This window comes from Dendropsophus ebraccatus, chromosome 6, assembly GCF_027789765.1.
Source record: "Dendropsophus ebraccatus isolate aDenEbr1 chromosome 6, aDenEbr1.pat, whole genome shotgun sequence".
NCBI classification, from domain to species: domain Eukaryota; kingdom Metazoa; phylum Chordata; class Amphibia; order Anura; family Hylidae; genus Dendropsophus; species Dendropsophus ebraccatus.
In genome coordinates this window covers 151,591,313-151,613,344 of record NC_091459.1, presented here as the reverse complement: position 1 = coordinate 151,613,344, position 22,032 = coordinate 151,591,313, and the positions used below count along the sequence as shown (strand labels likewise).

Sequence of the window (22,032 nt, the reverse complement as noted above, 5' to 3'; positions counted from 1 at the left end):
ATCCACATGCTCTTATCCTCCCCCACAGGACCCTTCTCCCTATCCACTGCTCTTATCCCCCCCCCCCCCACAGGACACTTCTCCCTATCCACTGCTCTTATCCTCCCCACAGGACCCTTCTCCCTATCCACTGCTCTTATCCTCCCCCCCACAGGACCCTTCTCCCTATCCACTGCTCTTATCTTCCCCCACAGGACCCTTCTCCCTATCCACTGCTCTTATCCTCCCCCGCAGGACCCTTCTCCCTATCCACCGCTCTTATCCTCCCCCACAGGACCCTTCTCCTTATCCACTGCTCTTATCCTCCCCCCACAGGACCCTTCTCCCTATCCACTGCTCTTATCCTCCCCCACAGGACCCTTCTCCTTATCCACTGCTCTTATCCTCCCCCCACAGGACCCTTCTCCCTATCCACTGCTCTTATCCTCCTCCACAGGACCCTTCTCCCTATCCACCGCTCTTATCCTCCCCCACAGGACCCTTCTCCTTATCCACTGCTCTTATCCTCCCCCCACAGGACCCTTCTCCCTATCCACTGCTCTTATCCTCCCCCACAGGACCCTTCTCCCTATCCACTGCTCTTATCCTCCCCCCACAGGACCCTTCTCCCTATCCACTGCTCTTATCCTCCCCCCACAGGACCCTTCTCCCTATCCACTGCCGCTTATCCTCCCCCCACAGGGACCCTTCTCCTTATCCACTGCTCTTATCCTCCCCCCCTCCCCCACAGGACCCTTCTTCCTATCCACTGCTCTTATCCTCCCCCACAGGACCCTTCTCCCTACCACTGCTCTTATCCTCCCCCACAGGACCCTTCTCCATATCCACTGCTCTTATCCTCCTCCCCACAGGACCCTTTCTCCCTATCCACTGCTCTTATCCCTCCCCCCACAGGACCCTTCTCCCTATCCACTGCGCTTATCCTCCCCCCCCCCCCCCACAGGACCCTTCTCCCTATCCACTGCTCTTATCCTCCTCCCCCACAGGACCCTTCTCCCTATACACTGCTCTTATCCTCCCCACAGGAGACCCTCCTCCCTATCCACTGGTCTTATCCTCCCCCACAGGACCCGTCTCCCTTCCACTGGTCTTATCCTCCCCCCACAGACCCTTCTCCTTATCCACTGCTCTTATCCTAACCCCCCCCCCCCCCCACAGGACCCTTCTCCCTATCCACTGCTCTTATCCTCCCCCCACAGGACCCTTCTCCCTATCCACTGCTCTTATCCTCCCCCACAGGACCCTTCTTCCTATCCACTGCTCTTATCCTCCCCCACAGGACCCTTCTCTTTATCCACCGCTCTTATCCTCCCTCCCCCCACAGGACCCTTCTCCCTATCCACTGCTCTTATCCTCCCCCACAGGACCCTTCTCCCTATCCACTGCTCTTATCCTCCCCCCACAGGACCCTCCTCCCTATCCACTGCTCTTATCCTCCCCCACAGGACCCTTCTCCCAATCCACTGCTCTTATCCTCCCCCACAGGACCCTTCTTCCTATCCACTGCTCTTATCCTCCCCCACAGGACCCTTCTCCCTATCCACTGCTCTTATCCTCCCCCACAGGACCCTTCTCCATATCCACTGCTCTTATCCTCCTCCCACAGGACCCTTCTCCCTATCCACTGCTCTTATCCTCCCCCCACAGGACCCTTCTCCCTATCCACTGCTCTTATCCTCCCCCACCCCCCCCCACAGGACCCTTCTCCCTATCCACTGCTCTTATCCTCCCCCCACAGGACCCTTCTCCCTATCCACTGCTCTTATCCTCCCCCACAGGACCCTCCTCCCTATCCACTGGTCTTATCCTCCCCCACAGGACCCTTCTCCCTATCCACTGGTCTTATCCTCCCCCCACAGGACCCTTCTCCTTATCCACTGCTCTTATCCTACCCCCCCCCCCCCCCCCCACAGGACCCTTCTCCCTATCCACTGCTCTTAATCCTCCCCCCACAGGACCCTTCTCCCTATCCACTGCTCTTATCCTCCCCCACAGGACCCTTCTTCCTATCCACTGCTCTTATCCTCCCCCACAGGACCCTTCTCCTTATCCACCGCTCTTATCCTCCCTCCCCCCACAGGACCCTTCTCCCTATCCACTGCTCTTATCCTCCCCCACAGGACCCTTCTCCCTATCCACTGCTCTTATCCTCCCCCCACAGGACCCTCCTCCCTATCCACTGCTCTTATCCTCCCCCACAGGACCCTTCTCCCAATCCACTGCTCTTATCCTCCCCCACAGGACCCTCCTCCCTATCCACTGCTCTTATTCTCCCCCCACAGGACCCTTCTCCCTATCCACTGCTCTTATCCTCTCCCCACAGGACCCTTCTCTCTATCCACTGCTCTTATCCTCCTCCCACAGGACGCTTCTCCTTTTCCACTGCTCTTATCCCCCCCCCTCCCCCACAGGACCCTTCTCCCTATCCACTGGTCTTATCCTCCCCCACAGGACCCTTCTCCCTATCCACTGCTCTTATCCTCCCCCCACAGGACCCTTCTCCCTATCCACTGCTCTTATCCTCCCCCACAGGACCCTTCTCCCTATCCACTGCTCTTATCCTCCCCCACAGGACCCTTCTCCCTATCCACTGCTCTTATCCTCCCCACAGGACCCTTCTCCTTATCCACTGCTCTTATCCTCCCCCACAGGACCCTTCTCCTTATCCACTGCTCTTATCCTCCCCCCCCACAGGACCCTCCTCCCTATCCACTGCTCTTATCCTCCCCCACAGGACCCTTCTCCCTATCCACTGCTCTTATCCAACCCCCACAGGACCCTTCTCCTTATCCACTGCTCTTATCCTCCCCCACAGGACCCTTCTCCCTATCCACTGCTCTTATCCTCCCCCCACAGGACCCTTCTCCCTATCCACTGCTCTTATCCTCCCCCACAGGACCCTTCTCCCTATCCACTGCTCTTATCCTCCCCCCCCACAGGAACCTTCTCCCTATCCACTGCTCTTATCTTCCCCCACAGGACCCTTCTCCCTATCCACTGCTCTTATCCTCCCCCACAGGAACCCTTCTCCCTATCCACTGCTCTTATCCTCCCCCCACAGGACCCTTCTCCCTATCCACTGCTCTTATCCTCCCCCCACAGGACCCTTCTCCCTATCCACTGCTCTTATCCTCCCCCCACAGGACCATTCTCCCTATCCACTGGTCTTATCTCCCCCCCCCCCCCACAGGACCCTTCTCCCTATCCACTGCTCTTATCCTCCCCCCACAGGACCCTTCTCCTTATCCACTGCTCTTATCCTCCCCCCACAGCACCCTTCTCCCTATCCACTGCTCTTATCCTCCCCCACAGGACCCTTCGCCCTATCCACTGCTCTTATCCTCCCCCACAGGAACCTTCTCCCTATCCACTGCTCTTATCCATCCCCCCCCCACAGGACCCTTCTCCCTATCCACTGCTCTTATCCTCCCCCCCACAGGACCCTTCTCCCTATCCACTGCTCTTATCCTCCCCCACAGGACCCTTCTCCCTATCCACTGCTCTTATCCTCCCCCCACAGGACCCTCCTCCTTATCCCCTGCTCTTATCCTCCCCCCCCCCCCCCAGGACCCTTCTCCTTATCCTCCCCCACAGGACCCTCCTCCTTATCCCCTGCTCTTATCCCCCCCCCCCCACAGGACCCTTCTCCCTATCCACTGCTCTTATCCTCCCCCCTCCCCCACAGGACCCTTCTCCCTATCCACTGCTCTTATCCTCCCCCACAGACCCTTCTCCTTATCCACTGCTCTTATCCTCCACCCCACGGACCCTTCTCCCTATCCACTGCTCGTATTCCTCCCCCCACAGGACCCTTCTCCCTATCCTCTGCTCTTATCCTCCCCCCACAGGACCCTTCTCCCTATCCACTGCTCTTATCCTCCCCCCACAGGACCCTTCTCCTTATCCACTGCTCTTATCCTCCCCCCACAGGACCCTCCTCCTTATCCTCCCCCACAGGACCCTTCTCCCTATCCACTGCTCTTATCCTCCCCCCACAGGACCCTTCTCCCTATCCACTGCTCTTATCCTCCCCCCACAGGACCCTTCTCCCTATCCACTGCTCTTATCCTCACCCCCCCCCCCCCCACACACAGGACCCTTCTCCCTATCCACTGCTCTTATCCTCCCCCCCCCCACACACAGGACCCTTCATCCCTATCCACTGCTCTTATCCTCCCCCACAGGACCTTCTCCCTATCCACTGCTCTTATCCTCCCCCACAGGACCCTTCTCCCTATCCCCTGCTCTTATCCTCCCCCCACAGGACCCTTCTCCCTATCCACTGCTCTTATCCTCCCCCTCCCCCCACAGGACCCTTCTTCCTATCCACTGCTCTTATCCTCCCCCCACAGGACCCTTCTCCCTATCCACTGCTCTTATCCTCCCCCACAGGACCCTTCCCCCTTATCCACTGCTCTTATCCTCCCCCACAGGACCCTTCTCCCTATCCACTGCTCTTATCCTCCCCCCCCCACAGGACCCTTCTCCCTATCCACTGCTCTTATCCTCCCCCCCCCCCCCCACACAGACCCTTCTCCCTATCCACTGCTCTTATCCTCCCCCACAGGACCCTTCTCCCTATCCCTGCTCTTATCCTCACCCCTCCCCCCACAGGACCCTTCTTCCTATCCACCGCTCTTTCCTCCCCCCACAGGACCCTTCTCCCTATCCCTGCTCTTATCCTCCCCCACAGGACCCTCCGCCCTATCCACTGCTCTTATCCTCCCCCCCACAGGACCCTTCTCCCTATCCACTGCTCTTATCCTCCCCCCAGGACCCTTCTCCTATCCACTGCTCTTATCCTCCCCCACAGGACCCTCCTCCCTATCCACTGCTCTTATCCTCCCCCCCCACAGGACCCTTCTCCCTATCCACTGCTCTTATCCTCCCCCACAGGACCCTTCTCCCTATCCACTGCTCTTATCCTCCCCCACAGGACCCTTCTCCCTATCCACTGCTCTTATCCTCCCCCACAGGACCCTTCTCCTTATCCACTGCTCTTATCCTCCCCACAGGACCCTTCTCCTTATCCACTGCTCTTATCCTCCCCCCACAGGACCCTTCTCCCTACCCACTGCTCTTATCCTCCCCCACAGGACCCTTCTCCCTATCCACTGCTCTTATCCTCCCCCACAGGACCCTTCTCCCTATCCACTGCTCTTATCCTCCCCCCCCACAGGACCCTTCTCCCTATCCACTGCTCTTATCCTCCCCCCACAGGACCCTCCTCCTATCCACTGACTCTTATCCTCCCCCACAGGACCCTTCTCCCTATCCACTGCTCTTATCCTCCCCCCACAGGACCCTTCTCCCTATCCACTGCTCTTATCCTCCCCCACAGGACCCTTCTCCCCTATCCACTGCTCTTATCCTCCCCCCCACAGGACCCTTCTCCCCTATCCACTGCTCTATCCTCCCCCCCCCCCCCACAGGACCCCTTCTCCCTATCCACCTGCTCTTATCTTCCCCCCCCCCCCCCCACAGGACCCTTCTCCCTATCCACTGCTCTTATCCTCCCCCAACAGGACCCTTCTCCCTATCCACTGGTCTTATCCTCCCCCACAGGACCCTTCTCCCTATCCACTGCTCTTATCCTCCCCCACAGGACCCTTCTCCCTATCCACTGCTCTCATCCTCCCCCACAGGACCCTTCTCCCTATCCACTGCTCTTATCCTCCCCCACAGGACCCTTCTCCCTATCCACTGCTCTTATCCTCCCCCACAGGACCCTTCTCCCTATCCACTGCTCTTATCCTCCCCCCACAGGACCCTTCTCCCTATCCACCGCTCTTATCCTCCCCCACAGGACCCTTCTCCCTATCCACTGCTCTTATCCTCCTCCCCCCCCACAGGACCCTTCTCCTTATCCACTGCTCTTATTCTCCCCCCCTACAGGACCCTCCTCCCTATCCACTGCTCTTATCCTCCCCCCACAGGACCCTCCTCCCTATCCACTGCTCTTATCCTCCCCACAGGAACCCTTCTCCTAGCCACTGCTCTTATCCTCCCCCCCCCCCTCCCCACAGGACCCTTCTCCCTATCCACTGCTCTTATCCTCCCCACAGGACCTCCTCCCTATCCACTGCTCTTATCCTCCCCCACAGGACCCTTCTCCTACCCACTGCTCTTATCCTCCCCCCACAGGACCCTTCTCCCTATCCACTGCTCTTATCCTCCCCCACAGGACCCTTCTCCCTATCCACTGCTCTTATCCTCCCCCACGACCCTTCTCCCTATCCACTGCTCTTATCCTCCCCCCACAGGACCCTTCTCCGTATCCACTGCTCTTATCCTCCCCCCTCCCCCACAGGACCCTTCTCCTTACCCACTGCTCTTATCCTCCCCCACAGGACCCTTCTCCCTATCCACTGCTCTTATCCTCCCCCCCCCCCACAGGACCCTTCTCCCTATCCACTGCTCTTATCCTCCCCCCACAGGACCCTTCTCCCTATCCACTTGCTCTATATCCTCCCCCCCCCCCCCACAGGACCCTTCTCCCTATCCACTGCTCTTATCTTCCCCCCCCCCCCCCCCACAGGACCCTTCTCCCTATCCACTGCTCTTATCCTCCCCCAACAGGACCTTTCTCCCTATCCACTGGTCTTATCCTCCCCCACAGGACCCTTCTCCTTATCCACTGCTCTCATCCTCCCCCACAGGACCCTTCTCCCTATCCACTGGTCCCCCACAGGACCCTTCTCCCTATCCACTGCTCTCTTCCTCCCCCACAGGACCCTTCTCCTTATCCACTGCTCTTATCCTCCCCCACAGGACCCTTCTCCCTATCCACTGCTCTTATCCTCCCCCACAGGACCCTTCTCCCTATCCACTGCTCTTATCCTCCCCCCCACAGGACCCTTCTCCCTATCCACTGCTCTTATCCTCCCCCCACAGGACCCTCCTCCCTATCCACTGCTCTTATCCTCCCCCACAGGACCCTTCTCCCAATCCACTGCTCTTATCCTCCCCCCCCCCCCCCCCCCACAGGACCCTTCTCCCTATCCACTGCTCTTATCCTCCTCCCCCCCCACAGGACCCTTCTCCTTATCCACTGCTCTTATTCTCCCCCCCCACAGGACCCTCCTCCCTATCCACTGCTCTTATCCTCCCCCACAGGACCCTTCTCCCTATCCACTGCTCTTATCCTCCCCCCCCCTCCCCCACAGGACCCTTCTCCCTATCCACTGCTCTTATCCTCCCCCACAGGACCCTCCTCCCTATCCACTGCTCTTATCCTCCCCCACAGGACCCTTCTCCCTATCCACTGCTCTTATCCTCCCCCCACAGGACCCTTCTCCCTATCCACTGCTCTTATCCTCCCCCCCACAGGACCCTTCTCCCTATCCACTGCTCTTATCCTCCCCCCACAGGACCCTTCTCCCTATCCACTGCTCTTATCCTCCCCCACAGGACCCTTCTCCCTATCCACTGCTCTTATCCTCCCCCCACAGGACCCTTCTCCCTATCCACTGCTCTTATCCTCCCCCCACAGGACCCTTCTCCTTATCCACTGCTCTTATCCTCCCCCCCCCCCCCACAGGACCCTTCTCCCTATCCACTGCTCTTATCCTCCCCCACAGGACCCTTCTCCCTATCCACTGCTCTTATCCTCCCCCCACAGGACCCTTCTCCCTATCCACTGCTCTTATCCTCCACCACAGGACCCTTCTCCCTATCCACTGCTCTTATCCTCCCCCACAGGACCCTTCTCCCTATCCACTGCTCTTATCCTCCCCCACAGGACCCTTCTCCCTATCCACCGCTCTTATCCTCCCCCACAGGACCCTTCTCCCTATCCACTGCTCTTATCCTCCCCCACAGGACCCTTCTCCCTATCCACTGCTCTTATCCTCCCCCACATGACCCTTCTCCCTATCCACTGCTCTTATCCTCCCCCACAGGACCCTTCTCCCTATCCACTGCTCTTATCCTCCCCCACATGACCCTTCTCCCTATCCACTGCTCTTATCCTCCCCCACAGGACCCTTCTCCCTATCCACTGCTCTTATCCTCCCCCACAGGACCCTTCTCCCTATCCACTGCTCTTATCCTCCCCCCACAGGACCCTTCTCCTTATCCACTGCTCTTATCCTCCCCCCACAGGACCCTTCTCCTTATCCACTGCTCTTATCCTCCCCCCACAGGACCCTCCTCCCTATCCACTGCTCTTATCCTCCCCCCACAGGACCCTTCTCCCTATCCACTGCTCTTATCCTCCCCACAGGACCCTTCTCCCTATCCACTGCTCTTATCCTGCCCCCACAGGACCCTTCTCCCTATCCACTGCTCTTATCCTCCCCCACAGGACCCTTCTCCCTATCCACTGCTCTTATCCTCCCCCACAGGACCCTTCTCCCTATCCCCTGCTCTTATCCTCCCCCACAGGACCCTTCTCCCTATCCACTGCTCTTATCCTCCCCCTCCCCCCCACAGGACCCTTCTCCCTATCCACTGCTCTTATCCTCCCCCCACAGGACCCTTCTCCCTATCCACTACTCTTATCCTCCCCCCCACAGGACCCTTCTCCTTATCCACTGCTCTTATCCTCCCCCCACAGGACCCTTCTCCCTATCCACTGCTCTTATCCTCCCCCACAGGACCCTTCTCCCAATCCACTGCTCTTATCCTCCCCCCCCCCCCCCACAGGACCCTTCTCCTTATCCACTGCTCTTATCCTTCCCCACAGGACCCTTCTCCCTATCCACTGCTCTTAACCTCCCCCCACAGGACCCTCCTCCTTATCCACTGCTCTTATCCTCCCCCCACAGGACCCTTCTCCCTATCCACTGCTCTTATCCTCCCCCCACAGGACCCTTCTCCCTATCCACTGCTCTTATCCTCCCCCCACAGGACCCTTCTCCTTATCCACTGCTCTTATCCTCCCCCCACAGGACCCTTCTCCTTATCCACTGCTCTTATCCTCCCCCCACAGGACCCTTCTCCCTATCCACTGCTCTTATCCTCCCCCCACAGGACCCTTCTCCCTATCCACTGCTCTTATCCTCCCCCACAGGACCCTTCTCCTTATCCACTGCTCTTATCCTCCCCCCCACAGGACCCTTCTCCCTATCCACTGCTCTTATCCTCCCCCACAGGACCCTTCCCCCTATCCACTGCTCTTATCCTCCCCCCACAGGACCCTTCTCCCTATCCACTGCTCTTATCCTCACCCCCCCACAGGACCCTTCTCCCTATCCACTGCTCTTATCCTCCCCCACAGGACCCTTCTCCCTATCCACTGCTCTTATCCTCCCCCACAGGACCCTTCTCCCTATCCACTGCTCTTATCCTCCCCCACAGGACCCTTCTCCCTATCCACTGCTCTTATCCTCCCCCCACAGGACCCTTCTCCCTATCCACTGCTCTTATCCTCCCCCTCCCCCCACAGGACCCTTCTCCCTATCCACTGCTCTTATCCTCCCCCTCCCCCCACAGGACCCTTCTCCCTATCCACTGCTCTTATCCTCCCCCTCCCCCCACAGGACCCTTCTCCCTATCCCCTGCTCTTATCCTCCCCCCACAGGACCCTTCTCCCTATCCACTGCTCTTATCCTTCCCCACAGGACCCTCCTCCTTATCCTCCCCCCACAGGACCCTTCTCCCTATCCACTGCTCTTATCCTCCCCCACAGGACCCTTCTCCCTATCCACTGCTCTTATCCTCCCCCACAGGACCCTTCTCCCTATCCACTGCTCTTATCCTCCCCCCACAGGACCCTTCTCCTTATCCACTGCTCTTATCCTCCCCCCCCCCCCCCACAGGACCCTTCTCCCCATCCACTGCTCTTATCCTCCCCCACAGGACCCTTCTCCCTATCCACTGCTCTTATCCTCCCCCACAGGACCCTTCTCCCTATCCACTGCTCTTATCCTCCCCCCACAGGACCCTTCTCCCTATCCACTGCTCTTATCCTCCCCCCACAGGACCCTTCTCCCTATCCACCGCTCTTATCCTCCCCCTCCCCCCACAGGACCCTTCTCCCTATCCACTGCTCTTATCCTCCCCCCACAGGACCCTTCTCCCTATCCACTGCTCTTATCCTCCCCCACAGGACCCTCCTCCCTATCCACTGTTCTTATCCTCCTCCACAGAACCCTTCTCCCTATCCACTGCTCTTATCCTCCCCCACAGGACCCTTCTCCCTATCCACTGCTCTTATCCTCCCCCCACAGGACCCTTCTCCCTATCCACTGCTCTTATCCTCCCCCCCCCCTCCCCCACAGGACCCTTCTCCCTATCCACCGCTCTTATCCTCCCCCACAGGACCCTTCTCCCTATCCACTGCTCTTATCCTCCCCCACAGGACCCTTCTCCCTATCCACTGCTCTTATCCTCCCCCCACAGGACCCTTCTCCCTATCCACTGCTCTTATCCTCCCCCCACAGGACCCTTCTCCCTATCCACTGCTCTTATCCTCATCCCCCACAGGACCCTTCTCCTTATCCACTGCTCTTATCTTCCCCCACAGGACCCTTCTCCCTATCCACTGCTCTTATCCTCCCCCCACAGGACCCTTCTCCCTATCCACTGCTCTTATCCTCCCCCACAGGACCCTTCTCCCTATCCACTGCTCTTACCCGCCCCCCCCCCCCCCCACAGGACCCTTCTCCCTATCCACTGCTCTTATCCTCCCCCCACAGGACCCTTCTCCCTATCCACTGCTCGTATCCTCCCCCCACAGGACCCTTCTCCCTATCCACTGCTCTTATCCTCCCCCCACAGGACCCTTCTCCCTATCCACTGCTCTTATCCTCCCCCACAGGACCCTTCTCCCTATCCACTGCTCTTATCCTCCCCCCCACAGGACCCTTCTCCCTATCCACTGCTCTTATCCTCCCCCGCAGGACCCTTCTCCCTATCCACTGCTCTTATCCTCCCCCCACCCCCCCACAGGACTCTTCCCCCTATCCACTGCTCTTATCCTCCCCCACAGGACCCTTCTCCCTATCCACTGCTCTTATCCTCCCCCCACAGGACCCTTCTCCCTATCCACTGCTCTTATCCTCCCCCCCACAGGACCCTTCTCCCTATCCACTGCTCTTATCCTCCCCCACCGGACCCTTCTCCCTATCCACTGCTCTTATCCTCCCCCACAGGACCCTTCTCCCTATCCACTGCTCTTATCCTCCCCCACAGGACCCTTCTCCCTATCCACTGCTCTTATCCTCCCCCACAGGACCCTCCTCCTTATCCACTGCTCTTATCCTCCCCCCACAGGACCCTTCTCCCTATCCACTGCTCTTATCCTCCCCCACAGGACCCTTCTCCCTATCCACTGCTCTTATCCTCCCCCCACAGGACCCTTCTCCCTATCCACTGCTCTTATCCTCCCCCCACAGGACCCTTCTCCCTATCCACTGCTCTTATCCTCCCCCCACAGGACCCTTCTCCCTATCCACTGCTCTTATCCTCCCCCCACAGGACCCTTCTCCCTATCCACTGCTCTTATCCTCCCCCACAGGACCCTTCTCCCTATCCACTGCTCTTATCCTCCCCCCACAGGACCCTTCTCCCTATCCACTGCTCTTATCTTCCCCCACAGGACCCTTCTCCCTATCCACTGCTCTTATCCTCCCCCGCAGGACCCTTCTCCCTATCCACTGCTCTTATCCTCCCCCCACCCCCCCACAGGACTCTTCCCCCTATCCACTGCTCTTATCCTCCCCCACAGGACCCTTCTCCCTATCCACTGCTCTTATCCTCCCCCCCACAGGACCCTTCTCCCTATCCACTGCTGTTATCCTCCCCCGCAGGACCCTTCTCCCTATCCACTGCTCTTATCCTCCCCCCACAGGACCCTTCTCCCTATCCACTGCTCTTATCCTCCCCCACAGGACCCTTCTCCCTATCCACTGCTCTTATCCTCCCCCCACCCCCCCACAGGACTCTTCCCCCTATCCACTGCTCTTATCCTCCCCCACAGGACCCTTCTCCCTATCCACTGCTCTTATCCTCCCCCCCACAGGACCCTCCTCCCTATCCACTGCTCTTATCCTCCCCCCACAGGACCCTTCTCCCTATCCACTGCTCTTATCCTCCCCCCACAGGACCCTTCTCCCTATCCACTGCTCTTATCCTCCCCCCACAGGACCCTTCTCTCTATCCACTGCTCTTATCCTCCCCCACAGGACCCTTCTCCCTATCCACTGCTCTTATCCTCCCCCTCCCCCCACAGGACCAGTCTCCCTATCCACTGCTCTTATCCCCCCCCCCCCCCACAGGACCCTTCTCCCTATCCACTGCTCTTATCCTCCCCCCACAGGACCCTTCTCCCTATCCACTGCTCTTATCCTCCCCCCCACAGGACCCTTCTCCCTATCCACTGCTCTTATCTTCCCCCACAGGACCCTTCTCCCTATCCACTGCTCTTATCCTCCCCCACCGGACCCTTCTCCCTATCCACTGCTCTTATCCTCCCCCCACAGGACCCTTCTCCCTATCCACTGCTCTTATCCTCCCCCCACAGGACCCTTCTCCTTATCCACTGCTCTTATCCTCCCCCTCCCCCCACAGGACCCTTCTCCCTATCCACTGCTCTTATCCTCCCCCACAGGACCCTTCTCCCTATCCACTGCTCTTATCCTCCCCCTCCCCCACAGGACCCTTCTCCCTATCCACTGCTCTTATCCTCCCCCACAGGACCCTTCTCCCTATCCACTGCTCTTATCCTCCCCCACAGGACCCTTCTCCCTATCCACTGCTCTTATCCTCCCCCACAGGACCCTCCTCCCTATCCACTGCTCTTATCCTCCCCCCACAGGACCCTTCTCCCTATCCACTGCTCTTATCCTCCCCCACAGGACCCTCCTCCCTATCCACTGCTCTTATCCTCCCCCACAGGACCCTTCTCCCTATCCACTGCTCTTATCCTCCCCCACAGGACCCTTCTCCCTATCCACTGCTCTTATCCTCCCCCACAGGACCCTTCTCCCTATCCACTGCTCTTATCCTCCCCCCACAGGACCCTTCTCCCTATCCACTGCTCTTATCCTCCCCCACAGGACCCTTCTCCCTATCCACTGCTCTTATCCTCCCCCACAGGACCCTTCTCCCTATCCACTGCTCTTATCCTCCTCCCACAGGACCCTTCTCCCTATCCACTGCTCTTATCCTCCCCCACAGGACCCTCCTCCCTATCCACTGCTCTTATCCTCCCCCACAGGACCCTCCTCCCTATCCACTGCTCTTATCCTCCCCCACAGGACCCTTCTCCCTATCCACTGCTCTTATCCTCCCCCACAGGACCCTTCTCCCTATCCACTGCTCTTATCCTCCCCCACAGGACCCTTCTCCCTATCCACTGCTCTTATCCTCCTCCCCCCACAGGACCCTTCTCCTTATCCACTGCTCTTATCCTCCCCACAGGACCCTTCTCCCTATCCACTGCTCTTATCCTCCTCCCCCCACAGGACCCTTCTCCTTATCCACTGCTCTTATCCTCCCCCCACAGGACCCTTCTCCCTATCCACTGCTCTTATCCTCCCCCACAGGACCCTTCTCCCTATCCACTGCTCTTATCTTCCCCCACAGGACCCTTCTCCCTATCCACTGCTCTTATCCTCCCCCTCCCCCCACAGGACCCTTCTCCTTATCCACTGCTCTTATCCTCCCCCACAGGACCCTTCTCCCTATCCACTGCTCTTATCCTCCCCCACAGGACCCTTCTCCCTATCCACTGCTCTTATCCTCCCCCCACAGGACCCTTCTCCCTATCCACTGGTCTTATCCTCCCCCTCCCACAGGACCCTTCTCCCTATCCACTGCTCTTATCCTCCCCCACAGGACCCTTCTCCCTATCCACTGCTCTTATCCTCCCCCACAGGACCCTTCTCCCTATCCACTGCTCTTATCCTCCCCCACAGGACCCTCCTCCCTATCCACTGCTCTTATCCTCCCCCCACAGGACCCTTCTCCCCATCCACTGCTCTTATCCTCCTCCCCCCACAGGACCCTTCTCCCTATCCACTGCTCTTATCCTCCCCCACAGGACCCTTCTCCCTATCCACTGCTCTTATCCTCCCCCACAGGACCCTTCTCCCTATCCACTGCTCCTATCCTCCCCCCACAGGACCCTTCTCCCTATGCACTGCTCTTATCCTCCCCCCACAGGACCCTTCTCCTTATCCACTGCTCTTATCCTCCCCCCACAGGACCCTTCTCCCTATCCACTGCTCTTATCCTCCCCCCACAGGACCCTTCTCCCTATCCACTGCTCTTATCCTCCCCCCACAGGACCCTTCTCCTTATCCACTGCTCTTATCCTCCCCCCACAGGACCCTTCTCCCTATCCACTGCTCTTATCCTCCCCCACAGGACCCTTCTCCCTATCCACTGCTCTTATCCTCCCCCCACAGGACCCTTCTCCCTATCCACTGCTCTTATCCTCCCCCCCCCCCACACAGGACCCTTCTCCTATCCACTGCTCTTATCCTCCCCCACAGGACCCTTCTCCCTATCCACTGCTCTTATCCTCCCCCACAGGACCCTTCTCCTTATCCACTGCTCTTATCCTCCCCCACAGGACCCTTCTTCCTATCCACTGCTCTTATCCTCCCCCAAAGGACCCTTCTTCCTATCCACTGCTCTTATCCTCCCCCCACAGGACCCTTCTCCCTATCCACTGCTCTTATCCTCCCCCCACAGGACCCTTCTCCTTATCCACTGCTCTTATCCTCCTCCCCCCCCAGGACCCTTCTCCTTATCTCACAGGCAGTATTCCAGAGAATACCACCTTGGAGGTCCTTCCCTTCAACTTAGCACCTAGTTCTCTAAAATTATTTTTAATAGACCTCCACCTACCTTGTATCCTGTCATTGGTTCCCACATTGACCATGACACTTAGGTCCATGATCCCACCAACCCGATCTGGGTGGCTTATGGCCTCAGTCCTCCTGTACCTCCTGCCATTCATAGTCACTGAGGTCCGGCACCTCCCTGACTCCGAGAGACCTCTACCTTCCTCCTCAAGCATCCCTATTGCCCCGAGGTATTTTTGCACTCCTCTAAGATTGGCCCCTCCCATAGTGGCCTCCTTACCAGGTAACCCACATGGAATGGCACCTCCTCCTCCAGATCCTCTTCCATATTATCATCCAGAATTCTCAGCATTAATCTGGACTCTTTGTTCCCAGGTCCGGACAACATGAAAAGCTGAACATATCAAACCCATTCACTCCAGGGGAAGAACATCTCAGGTAAGAGTGGTCCTGCAGGTCACCTGACCACAACCTACATCGTAATAATATTAAGGTTGGTTCTGTTGGACCCAGGAACACACCAGACGTGAGCCAGATGCCGCCAGGGATTCCATAGTGACAAACACAACAAGCAGATAGGAATGTGAGACAGCTTCATATCTTCTGGATATATGTCTGGTTCCTGTATATGTGTGATGGAGCACTGCCGGCTCTGGCCTGGTTCCTGTATATGTGATGGAGCACTGCCGGCTCTGGTCTGGTTCCTGTATATGTGTGATGGAGCACTGCCGGCTCTGGTCTGGTTCCTGTATATGTGATGGAGCACTGCCGGCTCTGGTCTGGTTCCTGTATATGTGTGATGGAGCACTGCCGGCTCTGGTCTGGTTCCTGTATATGTGTGATGGAGCACTGCCGGCTCTGGTCTGGTTCCTGTATATGTGATGGAGCACTGCCGGCTCTGGTCTGGTTCCTGTATATGTGTGATGGAGCACTGCCGGCTCTGGTCTGGTTCCTGTATATGTGTGATGGAGCACTGCTGGCTCTGGTCTGGTTCCTGTATATGTGTGATGGAGCACTGCCGGCTCTGGCCTGGTTCCTGTATATGTGTGATGGAGCACTGCTGGCTCTGGTCTGGTTCCTGTATATGTGTGATGGAGCACTGCCGGCTCTGGTCTGGTTCCTGTATATGTGATGGAGCACTGCCGACTCTGGTCTGGTTCCTGTATATGTGTGATGGAGCACTGCCGACTCTGGTCTGGTTCCTGTATATGTGTGATGGAGCACTGCTGGCTCTGGTCTGGTTCCTGTATATGTGTGATGGAGCACTGCCGGCTCTGGTCTGGTTCCTGTATATGTGTGATAGAGCACTGCCGGCTCTGGTCTGGTTCCTGTATATGTGATAGAGCACTGCCGGCTCTGGTCTGGTTCCTGTATATGTGTGATGGAGCACTGCCGGCTCTGGTCTGGTTCCTGTATATGTGTGATGGAGCACTGCCGGCTCTGGTCTGGTTCCTGTATATGTGTGATGGAGCACTGCCGGCTCTGGTCTGGTTCCTGTATATGTGTGATGGAGCACTGCCGGCTCTGGCCTGGTTCCTGTATATGTGTGATGGAGCACTGCCGGCTCTGGTCTGGTTCCTGTATATGTGTGATAGAGCACTGCTGGCTCTGGTCTGGTTCCTGTATATGTGTGATGGAGCACTGCCGGCTCTGGTCTGGTTCCTGTATATGTGATGGAGCACTGCCGGCTCTGGTCTGGTTCCTGTATATGTGTGATGGAGCACTGCCGGCTCTGGTCTGGTTCCTGTATATGTGATGGAGCACTGCCGGCTCTGGTCTGGTTCCTGTATATGTGTGATGGAGCACTGCCGGCTCTGGTCTGGTTCCTGTATATGTGTGATGGAGCACTGCCGGCTCTGGTCTGGTTCCTGTATATGTGTGATGGAGCACTGCCGGCTCTGGTCTGGTTCCTGTATATGTGTGATGGAGCACTGCTGGCTCTGGTCTGGTTCCTGTATATGTGTGATGGAGCACTGCCGGCTCTGGTCTGGTTCCTGTATATGTGTGATGGAGCACTGCTGGCTCTGGTCTGGTTCCTGTATATGTGTGATGGAGCACTGCCGGCTCTGGTCTGGTTCCTGTATATGTGTGATGGAGCACTGCCAGCTCTGGTCTGGTTCCTGTATATGTGTGATGGAGCACTGCCGGCTCTGGTCTGGTTCCTGTATATGTGTGATGGAGCACTGCCGGCTCTGGTCTGGTTCCTGTATATGTGTCTGATGGAGCACTGCCGGCTCTGGTCTGGTTCCTGTATATGTGTGATGGAGCACTGCCGGCTCTGGTCTGGTTCCTGTATATGTGTGATGGAGCACTGCTGGCTCTGGTCTGGTTCCTGTATATGTGTGATGGAGCACTGCCGGCTCTGGCCTGGTTCCTGCTCTACACCAGTGGCCTCACACCGGGTGAATGTATGACATGTGTCTGCAGGCCCCGTTGCTCATGCCTCATGTTCTTTGTCATCTCTGCTCCCTCCTCAGTGTTCTACATGAATATCTACAGGAAAAAGATCCTTTAGGAGAAAATTATTCTCACATAACCCAAGAAACAGGTGAGTATCTGAAATCTCATAATAGTCAGTCTTCTCCATACTCATCATCACTGGGGCTCCTCATAATACTCAGTCTTCTCCATACTGCTCATCACTGGGGCTCCTCATAATACTCAGTCTTCTCCATACTGCTCATCACTGGGGCTCCTCATAATACTCAGTCTTCTCCATACTCATCATCACTGGGGCTCCTCATAATACTCAGTCTTCTCCATACTCATCATCACTGGGGCTCCTCATAATACTCAGTCTTCTCCATACTCATCATCACTGGGGCTCCTCATAATACTCAGTCTTCTCCATACTCATCATCACTGGGGCTCCTCATAATACTCAGTCTCCTCCATACTCATCATCACTGGGGCTCCTCATAATACTAAGTCTTCTCCATACTCATCATCACCGGGGCTCCTTATATTACTATGTCTCCTCCATACTCATCATCACTGGGGCTCCTCATAATACTAAGTCTTCTCCATACTCATCATCACTGGGGCTCCTCATAATACTCAGTCTCCTCCATACTCATCATCACTGGGGCTCCTCATAATACTAAGTCTCCTCCATACTCATCATCACTGGGGCTCCTCATAATACTCAGTCTTCTCCATACTCATCATCACTGGGGCTCCTCATAATACTCAGTCTTCTCCATACTCATCATCACTGGGGCTCCTCATAATACTAAGTCTCCTCCATACTCATCATCACTGGGGCTCCTCATAATACTAAGTCTCCTCCATACTCATCATCACTGGGGCTCCTCATAATACTCAGTCTTCTCCATACTCATCATCACTGGGGCTCCTCATAATACTCAGTCTCCTCCATACTGCTCATCACTGGGGCTCCTCATAATACTCAGTCTCCTCCATACTCATCATCACTGGGGCTCCTCATAATACTCAGTCTTCTCCATACTCATCATCACTGGGGCTCCTCATAATACTCAGTCTTCTCCATACTCATCATCACTGGGGCTCCTCATAATACTCAGTCTCCTCCATACTCATCATCACTGGGGCTCCTCATAATACTCAGTCTTCTCCATACACATCATCACTGGGGCTCCTCATAATACTAAGTCTCCTCCATACTCATCATCACTGGGGCTCCTCATAATACTCAGTCTCCTCCATACTGCTCATCACTGGGGCTCCTCATAATACTCAGTCTCCTCCATACTCATCATCACTGGGGCTCCTCATAATACTCAGTCTTCTCCATACACATCATCACTGGGGCTCCTCATAATACTCAGTCTCCTCCATACACATCATCACTGGGGCTCCTCATAATACTAAGTCTCCTCCATACACATCATCACTGGGGCTCCTCATAATACTCAGTCTTCTCCATACTTATCATCACTGGGGCTCCTCATAATACTCAGTCTTCTCCATACTCATCATCACTGGGGCTCCTCATAATACTCAGTCTCCTCCATACACATCATCACTGGGGCTCCTCATAATACTCAGTCTTCTCCATACTCATCATCACTGGGGCTCCTCATAATACTAAGTCTTCTCCATACACATCATCACTGGGGCTCCTCATAATACTAAGTCTCCTCCATACTCATCATCACTGGGGCTCCTCATAATACTAAGTCTCCTCCATACACATCATCACTGGGGCTCCTCATAATACTCAGTCTTCTCCATACTCATCATCACTGGGGCTCCTCATAATACTCAGTCTCCTCCATACTCATCATCACTGGGGCCCCTCATAATACTATGTCTCCTCCATACTGCTCATCACTGGGGCTCCTCATAATACTAAGTCTCCTCCATACTTATCATCACTGGGGCTCCTCATAATACTAAGTCTCCTCCATACTTATCATCACTGGGGCTCCGCATAATACTAAGTCTCCTCCATACACATCATCACTGAGGCTCCTCATAATACTCAGTCTTCTCCATACACATCATCACTGGGGCTCCTCATAATACTAAGTCTCCTCCATACTCATCATCACTGGGGCTCCTCATAATACTAAGTCTCCTCCATACTGCTCATCGTTGGGGCTCCTCATAATACTAAGTCTCCTCCATACATATCATCACTGGGGCTCCTCATAATACTCAGTCTCCTCCATACTGCTCATCACTGGGGCTCCTCATAATACTCAGTCTCCTCCATACTCATCATCACTGGGGCTCCTCATAATACTCAGTCTCCTCCATACATATCATCACTGGGGCTCCTCATAATACTCAGTCTTCTCCATACTTATCATCACTGGGGCTCCTCATAATACTCAGTCTTCTCCATACACATCATCACTGAGGCTCCTCATAATACTCAGTCTTCTCCATACACATCATCACTGGGGCTCCTCATAATACTAAGTCTTCTCCATACTCATCATCACTGGGGCTCCTCATAATACTCAGTCTTCTCCATACTCATCATCACTGGGGCTCCTCATAATACTCAGTCTTCTCCATACTCATCATCACTGGGGCTCCTCATAAAACTCAGTCTTCTCCATACTTATCATCACTGGGGCTCCTCATAATACTCAGTCTCCTCCATACTCATCTTCACTGGGGCTCCTCATAATACTCAGTCTTCTCCATACTCATCATCACTGGGGCTCCTCATAATACTCAGTCTTCTCCATACACATCATCACTGGGGCTCCTCATAATACTCAGTCTTCTCCATACACATCATCACTGGGGCTCCTCATAATACTCAGTCTCCTCCATACTCATCATCACTGGGGCTCCTCATAATACTCAGTCTCCTCCATACTGCTCATCACTGGGGCTCCTCATAATACTCAGTCTCCTCCATACACATCATCACTGGGGCTCCTCATAATACTCAGTCTTCTCCATACTCATCTTCACTGGGGCTCCTCATAATACTCAGTCTCCTCCATACTCATCATCACTGGGGCTCCTCATAATACTAAGTCTCCTCCATACTCATCATCACTGGGGCTCCTCATAATACTCAGTCTCCTCCATACTGCTCATCACTGGGGCTCCTCATAATACTCAGTCTTCTCCATACACATCATCACTGGGGCTCCTCATAATACTAAGTCTTCTCCATACTCATCATCACTGGGGCTCCTCATAATACTAAGTCTCCTCCATACTCATCATCACTGGGGCTCCTCATAATACTCAGTCTCCTCCATACACATCATCACTGGGGCTCCTCATAATACTCAGTCTCCTCCATACTCATCATCACTGGGGCTCCTCATAATACTCAGTCTCCTCCATACTCATCATCACTGGGGCTCCTCATAATACTCAGTCTCCTCCATACTGCTCATCACTGGGGCTCCTCATAATACTCAGTCTCCTCCATACACATCATCACTGGGGCTCCTCATAATACTAAGTCTCCTCCATACTCATCATCACTGGGGCTCCTCATAATACTCAGTCTCCTCCATACTCATCATCACTGGGGCTCCTCATAATACTCAGTCTCCTCCATACTCATCATCACTGGGGCTCCTCATAATACTCAGTCTCCTCCATACTGCTCATCACTGGGGCTCCTCATAATACTCAGTCTCCTCCATACACATCATCACTGGGGCTCCTCATAATACTAAGTCTTCTCCATACTCATCATCACTGGGGCTCCTCATAATACTAAGTCTCCTCCATACTCATCATCACTGGGGCTCCTCATAATACTCAGTCTCCTCCATACACATCATCACTGGGGCTCCTTATAATACTCAGTCTTCTCCATACACATCATCACTGGGGCTCCTCATAATACTAAGTCTCCTCCATACTCATCATCACTGGGGCTCCTCATAATACTAAGTCTCCTCCATACTTATCATCACTGGGGCTCCTCATAATACTCAGTCTCCTCCATACTGCTCATCACTGGGGCTCCTCATAATACTAAGTCTCCTCCATACTCATCATCACTGGGGCTCCTCATAATACTAAGTCTCCTCCATACTGCTCATCGTTGGGGCTCCTCATAATACTAAGTCTCCTCCATACATATCATCACTGGGGCTCCTCATAATACTCAGTCTTCTCCATACTCATCATCACTGGGGCTCCTCATAATACTCAGTCTTCTCCATACACATCATCACTGGGGCTCCTCATAATACTCAGTCTTCTCCATACTCATCATCACTGGGGCTCCTCATAATACTCAGTCTTCTCCATACTCATCATCACTGGGGCTCCTCATAATACTCAGTCTTCTCCATACTCATCATCACTGGGGCTCCTCATAATACTCAGTCTTCTCCATACTCATCATCACTGGGGCTCCTCATAAAACTCAGTCTTCTCCATACTTATCATCACTGGGGCTCCTCATAATACTCAGTCTCCTCCATACTCATCTTCACTGGGGCTCCTCATAATACTCAGTCTTCTCCATACTCATCATCACTGGGGCTCCTCATAATACTCAGTCTTCTCCATACACATCATCACTGGGGCTCCTCATAATACTCAGTCTTCTCCATACACATCATCACTGGGGCTCCTCATAATACTCAGTCTCCTCCATACTCATCATCACTGGGGCTCCTCATAATACTCAGTCTCCTCCATACTGCTCATCACTGGGGCTCCTCATAATACTCAGTCTCCTCCATACACATCATCACTGGGGCTCCTCATAATACTCAGTCTTCTCCATACTCATCTTCACTGGGGCTCCTCATAATACTCAGTCTCCTCCATACTGCTCATCACTGGGGCTCCTCAT

General features: G+C 55.3%; 2 protein-coding genes across 3 annotated transcripts in view; one reads left to right on the top strand and one right to left on the bottom strand.

Moving 5' to 3' along the window:
* Window positions 1-22,032, bottom strand: part of ABHD1 (abhydrolase domain containing 1) — a 90,096-nt gene that overhangs the window by 65,187 nt on the left and 2,877 nt on the right. The gene's annotated exons all lie outside the window — the stretch shown is intronic.
* The window catches only part of CGREF1 (cell growth regulator with EF-hand domain 1), a 67,972-nt gene that overhangs the window by 43,226 nt on the left and 2,714 nt on the right, over window positions 1-22,032 (top strand). For both annotated transcript variants that reach the window (XM_069973297.1, XM_069973298.1), the window contains exons 3-4: window positions 15,132-15,194; window positions 17,234-17,304. In XM_069973297.1, the coding sequence (XP_069829398.1) occupies window positions 15,132-15,194; window positions 17,234-17,304 (134 nt within the window). The remainder of the gene's footprint in view (window positions 1-15,131; window positions 15,195-17,233; window positions 17,305-22,032) is intronic.